Raw genomic sequence first — 20,085 nt, 5'->3', positions numbered from 1 at the left:
ATTTTCTTGTTTGACCTCTGTAGTATTGGCTTTAAAGAAAAGGTTGGAGAATGTATAAATTTCAAAAAGGAAACTCTTTAAAAAAAACTGTTAGAGTACCCAAGTTTGGTAACCCGTTTTTTTTTCTTTTTTTTTTTTCTTCTTTTTTACATAAAAATGCCAAATAGCTCCTTTATGGTAAATTTTAATCTATTTTACTCGTAGGAACCAAAACTGGTAATTGTTTGCCTTGGAGGCAGGAGATTTTCAAAAGTAAAAAGAAGGCACAAACTTGTTGTGGTTTCACAAAAGTAATATTCGGGAGTCTCCTTTTTTTTTTATTTATTTTCCAGTTGCACTTTATAAATCTAATTTTAACTTCCCATAACTATGTAAGCTCTAAATGTATAAAGAATCCAAAAGAAGCTTGTTCACGAAAGAAAGAAAGAAAGAAAGAAAGAAAAACAATACATATGCAATGATCCATTTCTGATAAAAATAATTTTGGATCAAGCAGTACATCTGTACCAAAACATATATTTATGAACAGTATAGCCAATTATAAACTGAAGGATTTGCACCTTTTGTCAAATTTTTTGTTCATCCCAACCAAGGAATGTAATCTTATAATTAATTTATCTTTATTTGTTAATACTTTTTTTCCTTAGTTTGCAAGACCCCAGTTTTACACAAGAGGTTCCCTATGACATCAGTAAGAAATGGAATGTTACATTAAGGAGGCGACTGTCTTCTCCTCTGACCAGTGTTAATGGAGAGAAGGAGACAGACTCAGAAGGGAGTGATGGTGAATTCTCCACAGCAGCTCCAACCTCCAGATCTCAACACTCGCTGTCGCGGCGACGAGGGTCTCAGCAACTTCAGGTCACTCTGAAACCGCTGGCTGAAAGCTCGTATAATTCCTCTGGTGAAGAGAGTGAAAATGAGGGCTTCTGCCCCCTAACAGAAGGCACAACGAGCGCAGGAGAATGTCTTGGCATCACAACCAATAGCGAGTGTAGTTATAGCTCTGACAATAACTATGAACACTTTGATAATGATAGCCCGTTTGCTTGGGAACTTGAACAGGTATTTTCCTAATCTATTCTTTTTCATTCTGTAACACCCTCTGAAATCACCTCAACCTTCTAACTGAAGATCGTCCAAATTCTCAGAAAGAGTGAATCAGCTTGTGATTATTTGCGAATGTTGACTGTTAAAGTGCGTACCACTACTTGTTTTAGAGGGGCTGTTAGCAGGTACGCAGAAAATGCTTGATCACGCACCTGCCTGGGTGCCTTCATGTAAATATGGAAAGTTTCTCAAGTATATGAAAGGAGGGACGATTTCTAGGGGTCAAAAGTCGAAAATCAAAGGAAACAAGAAGAAAAAGGTTTTCATTTTTTATGACTGATCGAATAAAATTTTAAAGCCGATTAGAGGCAGGTAGGAGTGTGAAAACGCAGAAGTTTAAAAGATTCCACTCCTGTAGCTTTTAAGTATCGGGAGCTATGTGTCACGTGTCAGCTGATAATTCCTGAGTTTTTTACTAACTACTACTAAGAGGGGCTGAGCATCTATGTTTGCCCTTGGTATTAAAATTTTTTATGTGCCTGCTTTACACTGTGTAACACTCTTCTACTACTACTACTACTACTACTACTACAACTACTACTATTTGTTTGTAGGAGTAGCTGCAAGATAAACCTATGATGACCAATTGTTTCAGGAAGTCTTAGCAAAATTAATAGATCTCTTTCCCGATAGAGGTACTGCCTTTTTTCGCCAGAAAAATAAAATGAAGATAAAAAAATAAAAAGAAGAAAAGTCACTCACTGTAGTCTTAATAATTCGAACATTTCCTCTTTTCCTTTTCTCTTGACTGATTTCTTCTTTTCTATTGTCTTTCAGTCTCCAACTGTGATTCTTAGTCCTAGCTGTGCAGCTTCTGACAAAGGTGAGTTTTGAAATTTGATTCGAAGTATTTATTAATATATAATATGATATCAATGAGTATCGTCCTTCAGTACAATTCCATATCCAGCCAGATAAAGCATCTAAGAAATTTCATGCTTAGTGTCCAGAATTCTTTTTTGCAGTGAGAGAATAGTCATCCATTATAGCTTAAAGACATATCTATACTCTCTCATTTGGTCATCTACTTAAATGTAATTATGCCAAACGGAACTATGTGTACTCAAATTAAATTAAAATAAACTATGTTTACAGGATTTCCTTGCATTTTTCAATGGTTCTTTTTAGCATAAATACATCCACTTAAGAGAGCAGTGGAGGTTAGGAGTCGTAGAGCGCGAGGAAGTGCTGTAAAGCGACCTTTATATATATATATACATCCACTTAAGCTGAGAACCCTAGGAGATGTTATGTCTGGAAAGCTCCAAAACACCATTTATTAAGGTACTACATTTCCTATGGGCCAACTATGTTTTTTTTAAAAATTAACCCATTTTATTATTTTGAAATGTAATTCAAGTATTTTTTAAGTATGAAAATGTAATGTCTTTGCCATCACAAATTAAATTTGATCATTGTCTAATTGTTTTCCTCCTGTTTCAGTGAGTTGTACAATGTGGGAGAAACGAGAAATAAAGAAAGCTGATCTCTCTGTCTTAGATATAAGTTCTGCAATCATAGCAAGAGTCGAAGCTATGCCTGAGCATTTAGATTATTTCTACGGAGGTAGGTATTTTCAAACCATCCAGTAACAGTAGTGTATAAGTAAAAAAAAGTTATAAAATCTCTGAATAACATCCTAAGTTATGATCTAATTTCTTTAAGCACTCCTGAGAAGTATAAAAATTCATTTTCTGAAAGAGTTTTACTTTACTGTACTATCCTTCTTTTCTCTTCCATTTCTCTTTTACTTCAAAAATTTTCTCAAGGGGCATCATTTGAGGCGAGCATGGGGGCATTGCCCCTCTCCCTCTCCTGCATTCTGAAGTTGACCTTTTATGGTGTTTTTTGATACGTTATAGAACATTTTAAGAAATTTTCTACTTTTGTTCACTGAAACCATGCCTCTGCTACTCCAAAATTCAAGGTGAAATTTTTTTGTGGAGCATTTAGCATTTTCATTATAGATTTAGTGCAACCCTTAGTTGAGTCATTATGATCTGATACTAAGAAAAGATATTAGTGTGGAAGGAAGCTGTACAATTTACGTTCAAACGTGTCGAAAAATTAGGAATATTTTTCCTTTTTGTCAGGGAATGATCAGTTTTTTGCCTGTTTTTGTCAGGGAAATCTGGGAAATGTCAGGGATTTTTTTTTCATATTGCCAGACAAAAAAATCAGCAAAATACTTTGAGTGGATTGCTTTTGTACAAAACTTAGTTATTCATAATTTTCTCTTACATTTCAGGTTTAGTAATATCTGTAGTCCTGGCAGCAGTGCCTTCGTTGTGCCGTCTAATGGAGTCGTTGAATGATACCCTAGCTGCACCTCAAATAACAGTTGAGCTGTCGTCTTTAGATACTCAGTCATTTTTAGAAAGTGCTTACAGTTTTTTGTCAGCAGCTGTAGTATCTTTAATCAATTCGGCATTTGGAACTACTGTTTGGTATGTACTACTTCAATATCCAATAAGGATAGAGTATCGAAAATAGATAAAAGATTTGTATGAGCATTGGGTGTATAGAACATAAAAAAACCCAAAAATAGTAATGTTCTGCTCTTTTACGTGTAGGTATCTTGTTAGTATTTGTCAGCTTGTAATCATAGTCCATCATTTAATGTTTAGTCGAACCCCAGTAAGGAAGAAGCATCCAGACAAAGGGTTTATTTTGACTCCAAGGGGTCTCTGAGTGAAGCATATTTCCCATAATTTTATTCCGTATTAACCAATCTCATGCCCTAATTGCGTCAGATGAAGCACTTGATGTTCTATTGAATAAAGAAAATTATTTGTTAAGAAAAAACACTAGAGAAGTCATCCATAAATTACGTACAACGTAGAGGGTTGTGTCAGTGAACTGATCATGATTAATACTTAATGTGAATTTTATCAGCATTATATAAATGATTAAAAGTTGAGACTGGGTGATTATAATGAGTTAGGGGGTTTGTGGCTGAATGAGTTATTTCATCATGTATATTATTTCTCAATAAAAACTTTTTCTGTAAAAAAATACTGATTATTTTGATCACTTAAAGAAGTCCCAAGTTCATATTAGTTCTTTCTCCAATGAGCTCTCTAGAAAGATTAAATTTAAGATAGTTTTTGAGCAGTTCATTAACTTGAATCGGCCAATGGTTGCACTTGTATAGTTGTGAAAGGTACAGCCAGGTACTATTTTAATTTTTTACTATTTTTCTTTTTACTATTTTATCCAACTGAGGAAGGGTGAGCTTTCAGCTGAAACGTTTAAATTTTAGCTTTGTTACCCGTTTTTTAAATTGTTTTTTTACTGTATATCTTGTTACGGGCTACGAGCGTCTACCATAGCTCATGTATAGTCAGTTTTGGAGGGATATTGCTTGATACGTTATTGATATTGAAGGTACTTTGCTTGAAAACTCTGCTACAGATTTTTATATTTATACTTATAAAAAAGATTTGCTAACCAATTCTCCTTTATCCTGTTGCAGGGAGCGCATTGTGATATTAATAGCGTTCATACAACGAGCTGTTCTATCGGCACTTTTCTTCTTCCTATTAGCAGTTGCTGAGCGAACATTCAAACAACGCTTCCTGTATGCTAAATTTTTTTCGCATCTAACTTCATTTCGCAGGGCTCACAAATCAGAGCTGCCTCATTTTAGACTCAATAAAGTTCGCAATATCAAGACTTGGCTTTCTGTTCGATCTTACCTTAAGGTGAGATCTCACGTTTCTTTTTTTTAAGTTTAAGACTCTTAATTTTTGCAGCTAGCATTTTCTTCTGAATTTTCCTTGAGAGGGAAGCAAGCTAAGCAAATTTTAGCCAACAAAATCAAATATAGGGAAAAAAGGATCAAGAAGAAAAAATAGCAATGATATTTTACCTTTTGTGATTTTCGGATTATTCCCGAATAGTCGATGTATACACTTATTGAAAAAGAATGATTGAACTGTTCTTTTGGTATTATGCAGCTCTACTTAAAAAATTTGCCACACACATCACACATTCCCAGATAACAGGGCAATAGATTTTGAAAAGGTATTAGTTATAGATAAAATACAGAAGTAATTTGCAAGCAAATAGAAAAAAAAAAAATTTGATGTTACAAGTAACTTTGCGCGGTTTGACTGAAATTTTTCTAACTTGGCAAAAATTTTCTAGAGCAAAACTTGATTCGAGAGTTGATTTTGAAGCTCAAACTAGCCCAAATTTGATTGAAAAATTGGGGGAAAAAACTTACACTCGACTCCAACCAAAAGAACCAGGCTGGTGCAGCCTCATTTAATTTGTCTTCAAAATAACTAATCTTTCTTTGTTTTATTTTTTTTTCCTCAAAGAAACGAGGGCCTCAAAGATCTGTTGATGTGATAGTATCGTCCGCATTTATTATTTGCCTCCTTCTCCTCTCTTTCCTCAGCGTTGAGCTCCTTAAAGTAAGTATTATAAAATTGAGTATAAATGCCTGAGAAAATAATTAAAACATTTTTATCCTATGCCTTTCTCTTCATTGTAATAATAATGGGTAAATTGAAGATTCTACATCCAGTGTGACTTGGACCAACAGTGGTGTGTTAGCTGCTGGTCGCACGTGACTTAAGCTAATTAGAGGGGAAAATGTGCTCACGGTACCGCCAATCATGGGATTAGAGTTTGACTGCGTACTGCCATGACTGTCCAAGAAAAAATTCCATGGTAAAAAATGAATTGTAAATGAATTGCTTAATATAAAAGCCACTTAAGGAAATAAAATGAGGAACAAAATTTCTAAATTTTTGAAGATTAGTTTGATCATCCAGATGCAAGTATTTGTGCCAAGACTACAAACAAGGGAAGTAGGAAAAATTTCTGAAGGGCGTTAAAATTTTGCTCTTGTTTGTTTTAGTTCGCTTAAAGCTTTATGATACAAGCAGATTGCAGTGGACTATCAGAGCATAATTCTCCTTTAACTCCTCAAAATGTCCAAATATTCTTTATAAACTTCTCAAAAGCTCCAAACAAGTCATCCTTTTTAAAATTGGAGGGAAATTTGTGGAAGGCCAGTGGAAAAAAATATTGGAAGCTACCAGACAAGCGCACGAAAATTTGGAAGGCAGAAACTTTCTGCCCTCTTGCCGTGAGCATGAACATTTTGATTGCATTATTTATTATTTGAAAGAATTTTCATCATTTTAATCTGCTTTCATCATGTATTATCAACATTTTTATTATTTTCAGGATTCAGTAAGACTGCACAGCGAATACAACGTAGAAGCTTTAGTCTGGTGTCTAGTCCTTGGTTTCTTTTTGTTGCGATTCATGACATTAGGAACAAAAATTAACCGCAAGTACCGAAATCTGTCGGTGCTTATTACAGAACAAGTAAGTTCTACCAAAACCTACCAAACTTTTCTCCCTGCTTAGTTAAAACCTGATGACTACTAGGCCTTGTCATTGGGACCGGCACTAATGATGGGCTTTTTTTGAAGCTCTGGATTTTGGCTGTACGCTATCTGCAGGTCTTTGGCCGAATTAAAAAAAAATACTCCCATTGTTCTAGAGAGTGCGCAACTGTTGTCATAATCGAGACCTTACATTGTATGCATTGTTTTTTATGCAAAATTAATGTGATAAATGCTTAAATCTATGGTAGGTAACTTTATGAAGTCCTTATGTCTTTCCTGCATCAAAACATTTGTATTAGATGGCTTTAGTTTTCGAATATTTGATAGGAGAGAAAAAAGAGTTGTGTACTCACAAAATTTGTTCGAACCTGGATATTTATTCAGGAGATTAATGCTCTCTATTTCCAAAGTTTTGATTCCAGAATGAATCTAAAGGAAATTTTGCTGCTGTGATAGTGCCAGTTCACTGAACATTTTGAAAGTTCATTAAAAGGGAGTAATTTATCTTAAAAAGTGTCCTTTCTACCAAAATTTTGAGAATGCAAAGTTTGGAATAATATGAAGCATTTGAACGGATATTGCGTTTATTAAAGTTTATCTATTTTTCCAGATCAACTTGTACTTACAAATAGAACAGAAACCCAATAAAAAGGAAGAACTGATGGTTGCTAATAGTGTTTTAAAGTTAGCTGCTGATCTGTTAAAAGTAAGTCTTATCTTACCCCTATCTTTTTCAATTGGTATAGTTTAAGTATTTAGTTTTGCTGCTAAGCAAGTACAGATTTTCCATGAGAATATTCCTTTCGATGGATATGTGCTGTTCTTTAGAAATAGTTTTTTTTTTTTTTTTTTTTTTTTTTTTTTTTGTTTTTGTTTGAAAGCACCTAAATCTGACAGAAATGTTTGTAAACGAGTTGAGATCCCAAACTTTTGAATACTCAATCTTTCCATTCAGCTCATCAGTACATTCACCTAACTCTAATTATAAAGATTTTTAGCATGCCAAAATCTTTCAAACTGCAGGCCCTAAGTTTACTTGATTTTCGACACAGTTATTTCTGATTATCAATATCCCAGTGAAAAGCTTTCAATGCAGCAAATGAAAGTTACTTCAAAAGCAAACATTTCTGTATAAATTTGCCCATTAAGAAATCTATTAAGGGCAAGGAACAATAGCACCTAACTGACTAATTTGGCAAAAATGAGCCAGCAACTTTGCTCATTCTACAGTACAAAATGTGCAAGCTAATGTTTTTAGTCTTTTCCAATTCTGCATGTGAGCACTTTAATGCAAAATTCTATAATGTATAAAAAATTGCAAATCCAACCTCAAAATTAAAAGATGTACAAAGTTTTTTCTTTGTCCCGCAAAATTTTCTGTTTGCAGGTAGGCAATAACTTTAGCTATCGTTATGCCTGTTTTTTATCGTGAGGTCTTATAAAGAGTTTCAGCAGCACAATATCATGACACCGAACTAATAATAGCAAAATCTTACATTAGTTGTTTTTTTTGGTTTCAGGAACTGGAAAGTCCTTTCAAGATTTCTGGTCTTTCAGCCAACCCCTACTTATACACAATCACTAAAGTAGTCATCCTATCCGCACTCTCTGGTGTCCTGTCCGAGATGCTTGGTTTTAAATTAAAACTCCACAAGATAAAAATCAAGTAGTCTGCTCTCAACTATCATTGATGAGTTCTATATTTTACTTATTTATTTATTTATTTTTCTTGCTCTAATTTATTGTCATTGTGATTTAGCGTAAGTTTTTTTTACTAATCTGGGCAAAGCTGAAGCAAGCCCTTGTGATCCCTAGTTCAGTTTAAACACTTTTAGTTAATTTGGCATCTTTAAGATGTCATTAGTGGAGCTTTCCAATGTAATAGATTTTTTTCTTTTTAATTCTAAGATCTTATCCTTCTCTAAAACCCAGAGTGAGGTTTTGTGTATCATGTTGTTATCATGGATGTTTTCCTTGACAAAACAAAGTTTTACTGATATTATAGATTTTCAGATTTATTTCTGACTTAACTTTTGGTTTATCAATGATTTTTATTTTTAGTATAATTGAGTTTTTACATCCTAATGGATTTCACAATCTTTTTCATTCATTTTTACTTGCAGTGGCTCACTTTTAGATTCACAGAACCCATACCAGTGTTATGAATTTTTTCCATATCCTTTGATTTTAGCCTGATTTTTTTGACCAAAGTATAGCGCACAGAGGCAAAAATTTAATGAACTTAATTCTTCAAATGTGTATATCACTCCTTTTTAAAACGCGCAATTGAATTGAACCCTGCAGTGTCTAAGGGCTCTGTTCTGTATTGATATCAGTTTCCAGTTGAGATTCACTGCAGGAAGGATTCTTCAATAATCTAGTTCACTTAGGATCCATCAGGTCAGGATGGTCTGCGTTTTTACCGACCACCTTACCCAATGCGGCTGTTGGTTAAGACTCCTTTTAAGTATATTTTAGCCCATTTGGATCAGCAAAATTTCAGCATCAGTATTTTGAGCAAGCAGTTTAAATGACTGCTCAATAATTTTACTTCGAGTTTGATAAAATATTAAATGTTTGGTTTGTTTGCCTGAATTTGGTAATTTTGACTTATCCCTGTGTTTCTGTATTCTGGTTTAGCATTCTGTTTTTCTTTTCTATTTGTCCTGTTATTGGTGATTCATTTTCTGTTTTCCTTCGTTTTAACCGTGTATCTAGCTCTGCAATTTGAAAGACTAATATTATTCTGTACTGAGTGCTATTTGTCACATTGTTGCAATATTGGTTTTTTTCCCTTTTATTAATTAACTAGTACATATTTCATTATTTCTGCAATACTTAGTTCTTAATCATGGGCAACTGCAGTAACTTTACCTACTTTCTAATCTTTTTACAATGTTATCATAAATGTTGAGGATTATGGCAAGAGCCGAGATATTTTGTCTTTTGAATTTAAGAGCCAACTCCAGTAATGCTGTTTTATTGATACAACCTATTTTACACTCAGTTGCTTGATGAAATTTTCCTCTCCACCAAAATGACTATTGGCATGTAACATTACATGTTCAAAGGTTAATTGAATACTTCAGTAATTACTTGAAGTTAAGCAATGTTATTTATCATCAATGGCATGCTTAACTAGAAGCAGTTATTGTGATTACATGCAGATATGTAATTTCTGCCTGCAATGCCCTCGCAACCTTAATTTCTCAGTTCTTAAGTGCAAAAAAATCAAGACTCCCCCTTTTTAAGTCGCTATCACTTGAATCAAAAGGATTATTTTCCCTGTAAATTTTACCACATAGCTGAAATACCATGTATTTAAAACGTGTACGTAATTTTAAGAAGATAACATAGCACTGAATGAAGTTACATCGCCTGAAAAACTTTTGTCAATGTAGATAAAGTGAGTTTGTAATAATATTTTTGGTTTGTTCAGTCATGGCTGAAAGCGTTAATCAACTCTAAGTCCACGGCTAATATAATTAATACATGGTAATACATCAAGCCATTATGTACTTTTATTGCATTTGCAATTTTTAGTGTGCATTCAGACGTAATTTGAACCATTTTTAGTCAGTAGGTCTATATCGTACAAGCTTTTTAGTCTTACCTGAATTAAGCATACCTGGCCGTCTGTGTATTTATTTATTATGATGTTTATCAATCAAATCCTCACTCTAATGTGATTAGTAATTCTAATTTCAGAACCAACTTTTTGTTTATTTTATATCTCAGTTGGTGTTACCGTAAAATCATTGTTGCAAGTCCATTTTTTCTTCGAATAATTGTTTTCCCCCTGAGGGAGCTGTGCGTGTGACATGTTCATAAATATTTAAGTTCAAGGTGTTCAATCAAGAATTTCTATTTTAATTACAGTTTCAAATGTTAGTCATCAACTTAACACTGGGCACTATTGCAGTCATCATTACAGCTGTTACAATTTTTAAGAAATTTAATTAGATTGAAAAAATCACTTGTGTTATGTTGAGCAGTACGCTTTACGTTATGCTAAACTGTAAAATGAGTGCAAATATCCACTCAAGATGTAGCGAACATCAGAACAGTTTACACCCTCATCTTAACTAATACCATGCATTGATAACGTTTACCATCTTAGAATAGCTGAAGGCTTTTGCCATCAATTCTGTTACACATACTTGGATTATTTTCTGTGTTATAGCATCATGTGGAAGCTTACCTAACAGTCGCATTGCTTTAGGTTTGATTTCATACAAATCACCCATGCAACGCAGGAGTTTCATCTTTTCAAGTAACAAAATTAATATTGTTTCTTTGAATATTTTCCAATTTGGTGGTATTCAATCTAATTAAAATTTTAACAAATTCATCCAAATTAAGTCATATTATTTGTACACCTCTAAATCTCATACTTCAGTATATTTCTGTGCGGTTATTGTTTTCCCTTGTTTGAGCAGTGTGTAACTCATGTGTTTTAGATTATTAAGTCACCCAATGTGAGGCGAGCAGGATTGAAAAACTAACTAGTCATTGTCAGAAGCATGCGATTTAATTCGTTGGAGAAAAACAATTACAAAAACTATGCACATTCTTGGGAATTTCAGTACATTTTGCAAAATTTAAACAAATTTCTCTCCCTACTGCCCCAAGCATAAGAATCCAGCAACTACTAAAATTGAAATGCAATTGAATGGGCCAAAAACTAGTCCAAACAACCAGGTGGTATGCTATTTGTGAAGGTGACACTAGATGTGGAACAATTTGAATGGTAACAGAGGAAAGCTTGTTACAAAAAGAACCTTAGGTTCCTTTAAGGCATTAATTACATAAAGAGTTCATTTCAGTTGCAGTGTTCAAGAATCTTAACCGCCATTTTAAATTTTGTAGAAGGAACCACTGGGTTATTTATCTGGACTTTATCAATTCGAAAATCATGAAAGCCCAAGGGATGTCCAGGAAAATTGAATGTATGCATTTTAAGGCTAAAGAGCAATACCACCTAACTGAGAATTTTAGCAAAAATGAGTTAGCAACTTTCCAGCATTCTACAGTATAAAATACGCAATCTGATGTTTTTATGGTTTTTTTTTCAATGTCGTATGGAAACGCTGTAGTTTATAGATTTGAAAAAAATTGCAAATCCAACCTCAAAATTTAACCTTTTTGTCCTTCAAAATTGTCAGTTTACAGTCAGGCGGTATTGCTCCTTAGCCACCAATTTGCTTTCCCTATTATGAATGAAATGCAAGTTGAGATACTGAGACATAGCAACAGAGGAGTGCACCTCTTGCACACATCACTTCAATTACCTTGAATTGCAACCACTGCGTGTTGTTTTTAAATGTCTCTGTTAATTTACTGCTTTTCTGCAGATGCTGTGATCCTGATGCTTTGCAATATTTTTGCAACTTTTTTCTTTTCTCAGTCCCAGTTTTAACTGAAATAGCAAATAGATGGTTAGTAGAGAATCTTAGCTCATAACAATTAGGAGATGAAGCTGTCTAATTTTATCAAAATGTACGAAAAGACTTTTTTATAATGCTCACAACTTCATTTTTTACTCCCAGAATATACAAATTCGTCTGCAACTGATGGAGAATGTCCCTCAATCAAAATCAGGGACTCCCTTGAAAATACTTTAACATTCATTTATTTTTTTATTCAATAATTTTTCATGTTATTGTCAGCTTAATTTTTATCACATTTCATCAGAATTTGAAACATAAATTTTTTTTAGCAGATGCCTGAAGAATTTTTTCAGCTTTAAAAAGAGTGCTGTATTTTTAATACACTTATTCTTGTAGGAAATATATTTATGCAACTTTTTCAACTAATGGTCGTATATTGAAACTAAAAACACACTTTTATATAAGGTAAAATTGAACTCCACAGTAATGAATTTACAAAAAAAAAAAAAAACAAACAAAATGCAATTTACAAGAAAGGAGAATTTTCAGTACTTTGTTGGACTCCTTTCTTTTATTACCCAAAATTAAATTTTAATTCGTTTCTAGGTATATTTTGAACTTGCAGTTTCCCTGTTCGGATGAGAATTAAAGAAACAAGTGGATGGTCTGACAATGGAAAATGAAGTCTTGCATGTGTTCCTGTTTAACCAAATTTAGTCCTGGAAGATCGAAAAAAGGATATTTCACGCATTTGCGCCTTACTTCTAAAAAAAAAATATTTTAATTATGATATTGTGAACATTTTGTGACATAAGTAAAGATGAGACCTGCTATTGCACTTTAAAAAAGAACCTCTTTTACAACTGAAATTAGGGGGCCAAGTATTTCTTCAGTAATATCAGAGAATGTTAAAGGTGTGTTTACAGTGTATATTTGTATGAAAGAGTGAATGAGTGTATGTGCGCTTCTAGCTACGGTTTTCTTGTCCGAATGCAAGAAATTTTTGTGAACTGTGTTTCACTTCCAAATATCATTACCGTAATAAATATCTGTAACATTTTTATGTTGATCTTTCCATTTGCGAACAAATTATTTGTCTCCATAAGTTTTTACAACTGAAATTAACTACATTTTTCAATTGGGAACTACAGTTTTTTGTGTTAGGTTAGTTAGAGATAAAATAAGCCAGAATTAGTAGTTCCTAATTACAAAATGCAGTCCAATTGGCTCATCGTTCCGTATAAAGTGTCAAGATAGTAATTTTGCTCTTGAAATACCCACTATCTGACCTGAAGGTTATTTTTAAGTTTTTCTTTAGGTAATATATTGAACTTTGAATGTAGAATGTATTGAGCTCAACAATTTGAAAATGTGGTAATTGATCACTAAAATGTATATCCATAAAAAGCTTCCTTGTCAAGTAATTAATTGTTACCATTTCTTCAAGAGCTTAGTTGTATCGGTTCGTATTTTCATCACCAATTTGGCCACTCTATTTTTACTTTTGCCTGAATTTGAATAATATAATCTCTCAACTATTTTAGAATTATTTTTCAGAATCAGCAAATTTGTCTCTTTTGTTCAACTCCTCTCTCTCCGCTTAATTATCTTTTTTCTGTCCTTAGTTTAATTTTAGCCTCTTAAAAATTCATGATATCTTATTTGAAAATGTTACACTCTTGATTTCGAAAGTTCTTATTATGTGCAAGCCTCAGTGTATATGTCAGTCTCCGAATTCCATTTTTTCTTTTTCTCATTTTTCAGAATCCCAGATGCTCTAATTTCAAGAATTTACTCTTGTACGTGAATGATTTTAAAGTATAACATTTCTTAAAAGGAAGACATTTTTTTAAATGGTTAAATTTCAGACATCATTCAATTGAAGTCATGAAATCCGAATTTTTATATTTCAAGTATAAAGCTTGAATGTAAATGACCCAAAAAATTGTAAATATTTTCGGGGATTCCAATTTATGAATTTTTATGGAAATTTATACTTATAAAAAAATTTATTGTATATTTGTAAGAGTGAAGTTAAAGTGCCTGATGGGAGGTTACACTGTAATTTGCAAAATAGGCCTAGCCAAAATTACGGTGTTAGATCAAGTTTTGGATTGCTATATGCCTGGCATGTAGCATTTTCAACATCATCACAGTCAGATGGAAAATGTAAACTTATTTGAAATGGAGTCTACCATTTAAATTTGCGATTGTTTTACAAATGCATGTGGATTGGTTTTAGCAAAAAATTTGTATTAGTATTTAAATATATATATAATTGGTGAGAAATCCTATGAGCGTGCCTTGTAGTATGTTTAAGGAATAATCAAACCAAAAATGAATTTTAAGTTTTTTAAGATTGCTTTTAAGACCAGCATCCAGATCATAAATTAAACTTTGGATATTATCCACTTTTCTAACTTCTATCCACAAATGGCACTTTCAGTGAGGACTCAACCTCTCATCCTCACTTAGGTGCTCTTTTTGATTGAGTATTGTTTAATGAAATAAAAATGAAAAAATGAAACCATCATCATCGCTGGTTGAAAATAAGTGACTATCATTTTCAAGCAGCTATTTTGTATCAATATCAGAATTTTTATGAATTTTCGTCGGAAAGACATTGTGGCAATATCTTACAATTCGCTGAAGCTGTAGACAGTTGTAGAAAGTTTTATCGCTCTAACTTTTTCTCAACACAAACCGATCGTTTAAGTTTCTTTTAGGAAATCAAGAATCGTTTCAAGGAGAGCTCGTACAGCAGTATTCATAATTGTTTTTGCTTGAATATTTTCATCTGGTGGTCTGATCAGAGTGATATCGGCGTGCAATTTCATTACTTATAGCCCTCCTTTGGCCTCTTAATTTTATTCTATTTTCACTTATGAATTTCATCTGTAAAATATATTTTTAGTTGAAATGGTTCTGCTATTCTCAACACAGCAGTTTCTTTTTTTGTATGTCCTCGTGCCTCTTCTGTATGTATCCTTTTGTGAGGAAAACAAATTTTTAGTTCTTTGTTAATTCCCTCCTAAAGTAATTATTGTAAATAAAATCATGCCATCTCGGCGAAACTTTTACATTCCTATTTGTATAAGTTGCGTTAATATTTATCCACATTATTTATTATGTTTTCTGTGTTACGTAAAAAGTAAAAAAACAAGCATCTCATGAGATTAAAAACAGTCTCATTTGTTGGAAGTTGTATCAGAAAGGAAATGAGAATGTCAAAACTATCATGCTCCAGAACTGGTTTGACAGCAGAGCAGAGCTACTTCGATTAAGTGTTCTTTAAATTTTGGTTTAATATTTCATTTTCCTTTGGAAGTAATCAACGAAAAATATGTGAATATGGGATGCACCTCTTGTTTACCAGATGCTAAGTGGTATGATTGCAATCAATACTATGGGATGTTGCCAAGATTGCAGAATGAAATAATTATTTTTCTAAGTCGGCTGAAGCTTTGAGCTAATTTCATAATTTTATCTACAAAAAAATAGTTATAATTGAGGTAAAGTTGAGAATAAATTATTTTTTTTATTTTGTGGAAATAGCATTTGCCGCCTTAAAAGTGAAAAAAGCGACTGCACAACTCTAGCATTATTGCAACCATATAACTAGTTCCACCTGGCCATTGGGGCATTTGCTCCAATTAATTGTCTGGATTTGTTTAAAATCTCATACATTTTTCAGTTGTTATGCTTATGTCCATGAACAGAATGAATGTTATATTTTAATACAAATCTCTCGAGTTTTCATTCGTTTTATTCATTGTTCCTATTATTATTTTTTATTTTTTTTAACCATTCTAAACCATTCATGGAATTATTTTCCATTTGATTAAAAATTTAGAAAATTAGTAATGAACAAGAAGTTCTCTCTAAGAAAGAAATACCAAATTGTGTACTACCCTAGTAGCTAAAAGACTAGTATCAGATATGGGTATGGTATAATACCATATTTAATGCGTATTTTATACAGTATCAAATACTTGTATCCAAATACAGAATTTAATATGTATAAAATTCATGTATTTAATACTTGTATAAAATTCGTATTTTCTTAGTATCTCAGAGGTAGTATCTGTGTTTTCCACCAGGGCTCCCTGCTGTCTCTTTTTTTGAGGAAATTAAAAGTTAATGATTTTTGCCCCTATTTAGAAGGTTTTTAAAGAATTTGCACAGTTACTGTGGCACAGTTGCACTCAGGCAGTTTCAAAATAGGCAATTTTTAAATAATTACAGTGTTTTATATATTATGACAGTTTCATAAATATATTTCAAAATTTCCTATACCTTCATTAGTTCCTATGTTACATCATTTCTCATATATTGCAATATTCGTTTCCTTAGACCTTGTCTCCACGGGACGTTTCATGGGTTTGTCCCAGGGAACAATCTCACTTGCCAAGTTGGGAAAAAAATTGAGTTAGCCAACACTAATCACAGTGCCAACTAAGAGTCATTGTGAAGTCCCAGGAACGACTTAAAAAGAATAAGAAATTTTTTTGTGTTGTTTAAGGGAAAAAAGCCCAGAAGTTCCATTCCTGCGATTCGAACTTGGGACCAATCCTGTGAAATGTCCCATGTAGACAAGGTGCTAGTTACAAACGATCTTCATAGCCATATACAGAGTATTAGAGAAGTCCCCTCCCCCTCTAACTTTTTACCTAATTGAGGTAGAGATTTGAAACTTGGAGGACGTACTTAGGTCAAAGGGAGCTACTTTTTGACCCACCTAAAATTTGGGGGGGGGGGGGGGGGTAACGGACGCCAAATTTTTATTTTCAAATGGGAGGACCCCTCTTGTGATACCTTGTACAAAAGAGCATGAGAAAAGCAAACTTTCCACGCAAACCTGAAGTCAATATCTCAATTCTCAAACCGTTTCAAAATGGCCGAAAATTGTTTTTTTATTTTTAGACATCTAATTTCAAATTCGTTAATCTCATGCCAAAATATCCCTAGGTTCCAAGTTTCAGGCAAATCCATAGGCAAATAACCGAAATGCCAATTTTCAGCCGTGTTGAACTTTAACCGGCCGCCATTCTGGAAATTTCGGTTTTTTTAAAAATCTAACGTGTAATTCAGTTTTTTCGTGATATTGACTTCGGGTTTGCGCGGAAAGTTTTCTTTTTTTATGCTCTTTCGAACGAGTTATCTCAAGAGAGGTCCTCCTTTTGAAAATTAAAAGTTGGGGTCTGTTACCTCCGCCCCCCCCCCCCAAAGGGCCTCCTTAAAATTTTAGGGAGGTCAAAAAGTAGCTCTCTTTGACCTAGCTTAGCAGTTAGCAAGACTTGAAACTAGTTTCAAGTTGCTAGGTACTTAAATTAGGTAAAAAGTTAGAGGGGCAGGGCCGTATTTACCTACTTGCCGCCCCCTTCTTATTCGTTTTGGAACATCAGTAAAAACCATCAAGTGAACGTGTCGGAGGGTGAGGGGTGCATAAGACGCGTTTACTCGTGTTGGACACATTTTTTTCGAAAGCCCTGTCAAAACTACTAGTAAAATTTCACGGAAATTCACGCGAAAGTTAAGTTCCGTAAACCTATCTCTGCGTGGACAAGGCCTAAAGCTGCGCTCCATTTCTAAGTATTGAACGAAAAAATTATGAAAGAACAAACATAAATGTGGTTTAATAATTTTAACTTCCGCCGCCGCGCTGACCGCACTGTATTTGGCGAAATGCGTGAAGTATTCATGCAGTCTTGTAGGCGCTATGCGTTTCACACCGACCGCTGCGCTGCTGACCGCACTGTCTATGTGTTTGACGCAATGCGTGAAGTATTCATGCAGTCTTGTAGGCGCTATGCGTTTCTCGTCGACAGCTGTTGACCGGACTGTGTCTGACGTCTGACGCAATGCGTGAAGTATTCATGCAGTCTCGTAGGCGCTAATATGTGTTACATGCCGACCGCCGCGCCGAGGACTTCTTCTTTTCATCTTAAGTCCTCGTCATCATTGCTCTCTGCGCCGGAACGGTGCGGCGCGCCGCACCGTTCCAGGCCAAATTGCGTGTTTGGTTTTTCTCTTAACTCGACTAATTAAAGGAGCTGTCTATTTTATCCCTGATAAACGGCAAAATTTGAAATTACTATACCCTCAGGAAATGAGAGATTTTGTCGCCTTTTCTCGTTCGTAATTTTTTTTTTTCTGACTCCGACTTTTTTTATAGGTACGTAGAGGCGGGGGGGGGGGGGGGGGCTTCTCTAACACCCTGTATTTTGAATTCGATTCCATATACATATATTTACACATGCTCAAAAAAGTTCCCATCAGTTTTTTTTCATGTGTTACGTCAGGTGCATATGTATATTTCAAAATTTCCAATCTATCTCCCGTATAGCTCATATATTACATCATTCCGTATTTATTGCCAATATTCGCATTTTTAGTTACAAACGACCCTTCATACCTTCTTAGTGAAAGACTATACATCTGCTCATCTGCCGTGACAGCGAAGACAACAGTAAGTGCATGCTAGGATGAACCTCGAGACACATAAAAGCATGAGCTAATCATGGCTCATGCAGAAAGGCACTTACTGTTCTCTTCGGCAGACATGGTGTCCCGAAAGTCTGATCCCTCCCCCTCCCCTTTTGAAATTTTTCCCTAATGATATTTTGAAACAAAACTTGGGGAATGTTTCTCAAAGAGTGGTGTTTCGAAAATGTTTAAACTACAAAAGTTTTAAAGCACCCCCCCCCTCCAATTTTTTTTTTTTTTTTAAATTTAACGCCATAAAATAATTGTCTCTGAATTTGAAACCTCCCCAAATTTCGTTTCAAAATCTCAATTAATTAGAAAAAGTTTGACAGAGGGGATACGGACTTTTGGGACACTCTGTATACCGAAAAGAGCGCGGTAACCTGGCACGGCGCAAATGCTGCTTCACGCCGTACATGAATTTGCCGGAGTTCTTCCATACCGGAGCCACCGGAGGCCCCTCTCTAAGACGCATGTCTGTCTATGTGCTGTGTTGTTGTTTTGTTTCAGTCCTGTTTCTCTTCGCTGTTTGCAGCAAAATGCAATATCTTATCGAATGTTGAGTGATAGTGATTAGATCATCCCTTTAAATGTTGATATCGTAAGTAGTTCGCTTCTTGCATTAGTGGTACAGATGACTACACATAGAATAAAGATTCTCTTAGCTTCTTGCGACATTTTGTGTTGAGTGAATTTTTAATGGTTATACCCTCATCAGTGATGAGAACTTTTACGACTGACATTTGTGCTGGAATGAACCAGAAAATCCAAAGCCACTTCATTCCCTTCTATAGGAGGCAAGCCATGAAGATAATTTACTATGCAATATATGATAATTTGACATCTACCTCATCTTAGGGGGCTGCTGGCGTCTGTCGATATTGATGTAGATCTTATCAGTTTGGTGCCTAACCTATTTTTTTGTTCACTCATTTATGAGTTCATCATTGTCTCTCCTCCTTAAAGAAACTTGTATGTCTTTAATAGAATTATTAAATCATGGAATGGAATCTCTGAAATCACACCTCCTTGTGAAGCAGTCTATAGTCTGGCTTCACCTAATCGTCAGTACCATTGAAGGTGCGGCAGTGCTCGAATGCGTGGATATATCCATACCACAAGGACCTTCCTTCTATCCATACGGACCTTAAGTATGTGCAGAAACACTTTCTCTATTTTGAGAAGTCTGTATGTATGATACCGCTAGCATGGGCTAACTTGAGCCTTGCTGGGGAGCATACCAATGGTGTAAGTCGGCAATCACATAACTCGGTTTGCAACATCGCAGACTTCCTGTCATACTTTATTTGAACAGAAAACTACTCAACGGCAATCCTTTAAAACTGCCGTGATTTTTCTCCTCTTGGCGAAGAAAATTCAGCATAATTTTCAAGGAATGATGTCAATTTGTTCTCCTTTAAAAGAATAACATAGAGGCGGAGATTTTTAGACATCGGAAACGAGTTATGTGATTGCTGACTTACACCGTCGATATGGACTTTGCATGCAGCACACCTGGGAACACTGAGGTGTAGTGAAAGATGTCCTATCCAAGAATTGAATTTGGTAAGCTCTGTATATTGCAGAGCTAACCAAATGTGTTAGTGTCTCCATTGCTAACAAGTAAGTCCTATTCGAAAGTTAGGTGGAAAGTAACCAAACAGTTTGGGTTAGAACCAAGAAAAATCGTTGGGTAATTAACGCAAGACTGACTTCGCCACTTAATCAGT

The 20,085-nt window shown here is 34.4% G+C and overlaps 1 protein-coding gene across 5 annotated transcripts in view; it reads left to right on the top strand.

Annotated features, from left to right (window-relative positions):
• phtf (putative homeodomain transcription factor) overlaps positions 1–15,628 on the top strand; it is a 74,155-nt gene extending 58,527 nt beyond the window's left edge. For all 5 annotated transcript variants that reach the window (XM_072306129.1, XM_019045627.2, XM_019045628.2 and 2 more), the window contains 9 exons: positions 648–1,065; positions 1,888–1,933; positions 2,554–2,676; positions 3,359–3,557; positions 4,586–4,814; positions 5,436–5,531; positions 6,313–6,456; positions 7,090–7,185; positions 8,000–15,628. In XM_072306129.1, the coding sequence (XP_072162230.1) occupies positions 648–1,065; positions 1,888–1,933; positions 2,554–2,676; positions 3,359–3,557; positions 4,586–4,814; positions 5,436–5,531; positions 6,313–6,456; positions 7,090–7,185; positions 8,000–8,149 (1,501 nt within the window). In that variant the 3' untranslated portion in view covers positions 8,150–15,628. The remainder of the gene's footprint in view (positions 1–647; positions 1,066–1,887; positions 1,934–2,553; positions 2,677–3,358; positions 3,558–4,585; positions 4,815–5,435; positions 5,532–6,312; positions 6,457–7,089; positions 7,186–7,999) is intronic.
• Positions 15,629–20,085: the final 4,457 nt, after the last annotated feature.

The sequence above is a fragment of the Bemisia tabaci genome, chromosome 1, assembly GCF_918797505.1.
Source record: "Bemisia tabaci chromosome 1, PGI_BMITA_v3".
Classification (NCBI taxonomy): Eukaryota; Metazoa; Arthropoda; class Insecta; order Hemiptera; family Aleyrodidae; genus Bemisia; species Bemisia tabaci.
This window is presented reverse-complemented; position numbering and strand designations above follow the sequence as displayed.